Genomic DNA, 748 nt, shown 5'->3' on the forward strand with positions numbered 1-748 from the left:
CCAATTCATCAATTTGGACTAGTAACTCTACATAGTTTTTATTAAAGTAATCAAAAATTGGAGTGAAAAAACTGACTTTTTTCTGCTCTCGGGCTCTTGTACTAATAGATAATGTAATAAATGAAGAAAATCAGAAAATGCTCTCTGGTCAGACCTAGTTGTTATTCTATGTTGAATAAACTCTCTATTATCAATGCCGCTTGTTTTTATTTATAAGTTTTTATTTATATTTTGTAGTTTTTGTCTTCTTACAAATAATTGTCTTTTTTCAGGTATTGGCTTTGATCGGTATTCTGTACCAACAAACGTTTTATGAGAAGTACAAGTCATTCGAAACTTTGATGTATGTTTTTGTTGGCCTAGGTCCCGCTCTTGTTATATTGCAGCATAAGGTTTGTAAAATTTCTTCTTTTAGTGTTGATAAATAAATTTAATAATTTATAAAATAATTAAGGTGTTCAATACTTAATATGATGGACTATTTTATTTATTAGCCTTTTTTTTCTTACTTTTTTCTGTTAAGTTGAGTTTTATTTACATTCATGTAGTTACGGTTTGTTGTAAAATAATTATTCGTACACTTAGTTTTTTAACAAAAAAATTTTGTTTGATTATTTCTTATTCATAAATTAACTGAAGAAACAGTATTTAGCATAAAATCATATATATTAATGATTGGTAATATTTTTCTGAATGTGAAGGAGATGGTCTGGGGTGTGGTTAGTAAGGAACAAAAAATAGTTTACAA

At 26.7% G+C, this 748-nt stretch overlaps 1 protein-coding gene and 1 long non-coding RNA gene across 2 annotated transcripts in view; one reads left to right on the top strand and one right to left on the bottom strand.

Annotated features, from left to right (window-relative positions):
- Positions 1-748, top strand: part of LOC106681545 (monocyte to macrophage differentiation factor 2) — a 14,469-nt gene that overhangs the window by 9,160 nt on the left and 4,561 nt on the right. The window contains exon 5 of the mRNA XM_014421896.3: positions 273-392. Within this exon, the coding sequence (XP_014277382.1) occupies positions 273-392 (120 nt within the window). The remainder of the gene's footprint in view (positions 1-272; positions 393-748) is intronic.
- LOC136795147 (uncharacterized) overlaps positions 1-748 on the bottom strand; it is a 60,264-nt gene that overhangs the window by 6,604 nt on the left and 52,912 nt on the right. The gene's annotated exons all lie outside the window — the stretch shown is intronic.

The sequence above is a fragment of the Halyomorpha halys genome, unplaced genomic scaffold, assembly GCF_000696795.3.
Source record: "Halyomorpha halys isolate HHAL.00 unplaced genomic scaffold, Hhal_1.1 Scaffold346.1, whole genome shotgun sequence".
NCBI classification, from domain to species: domain Eukaryota; kingdom Metazoa; phylum Arthropoda; class Insecta; order Hemiptera; family Pentatomidae; genus Halyomorpha; species Halyomorpha halys.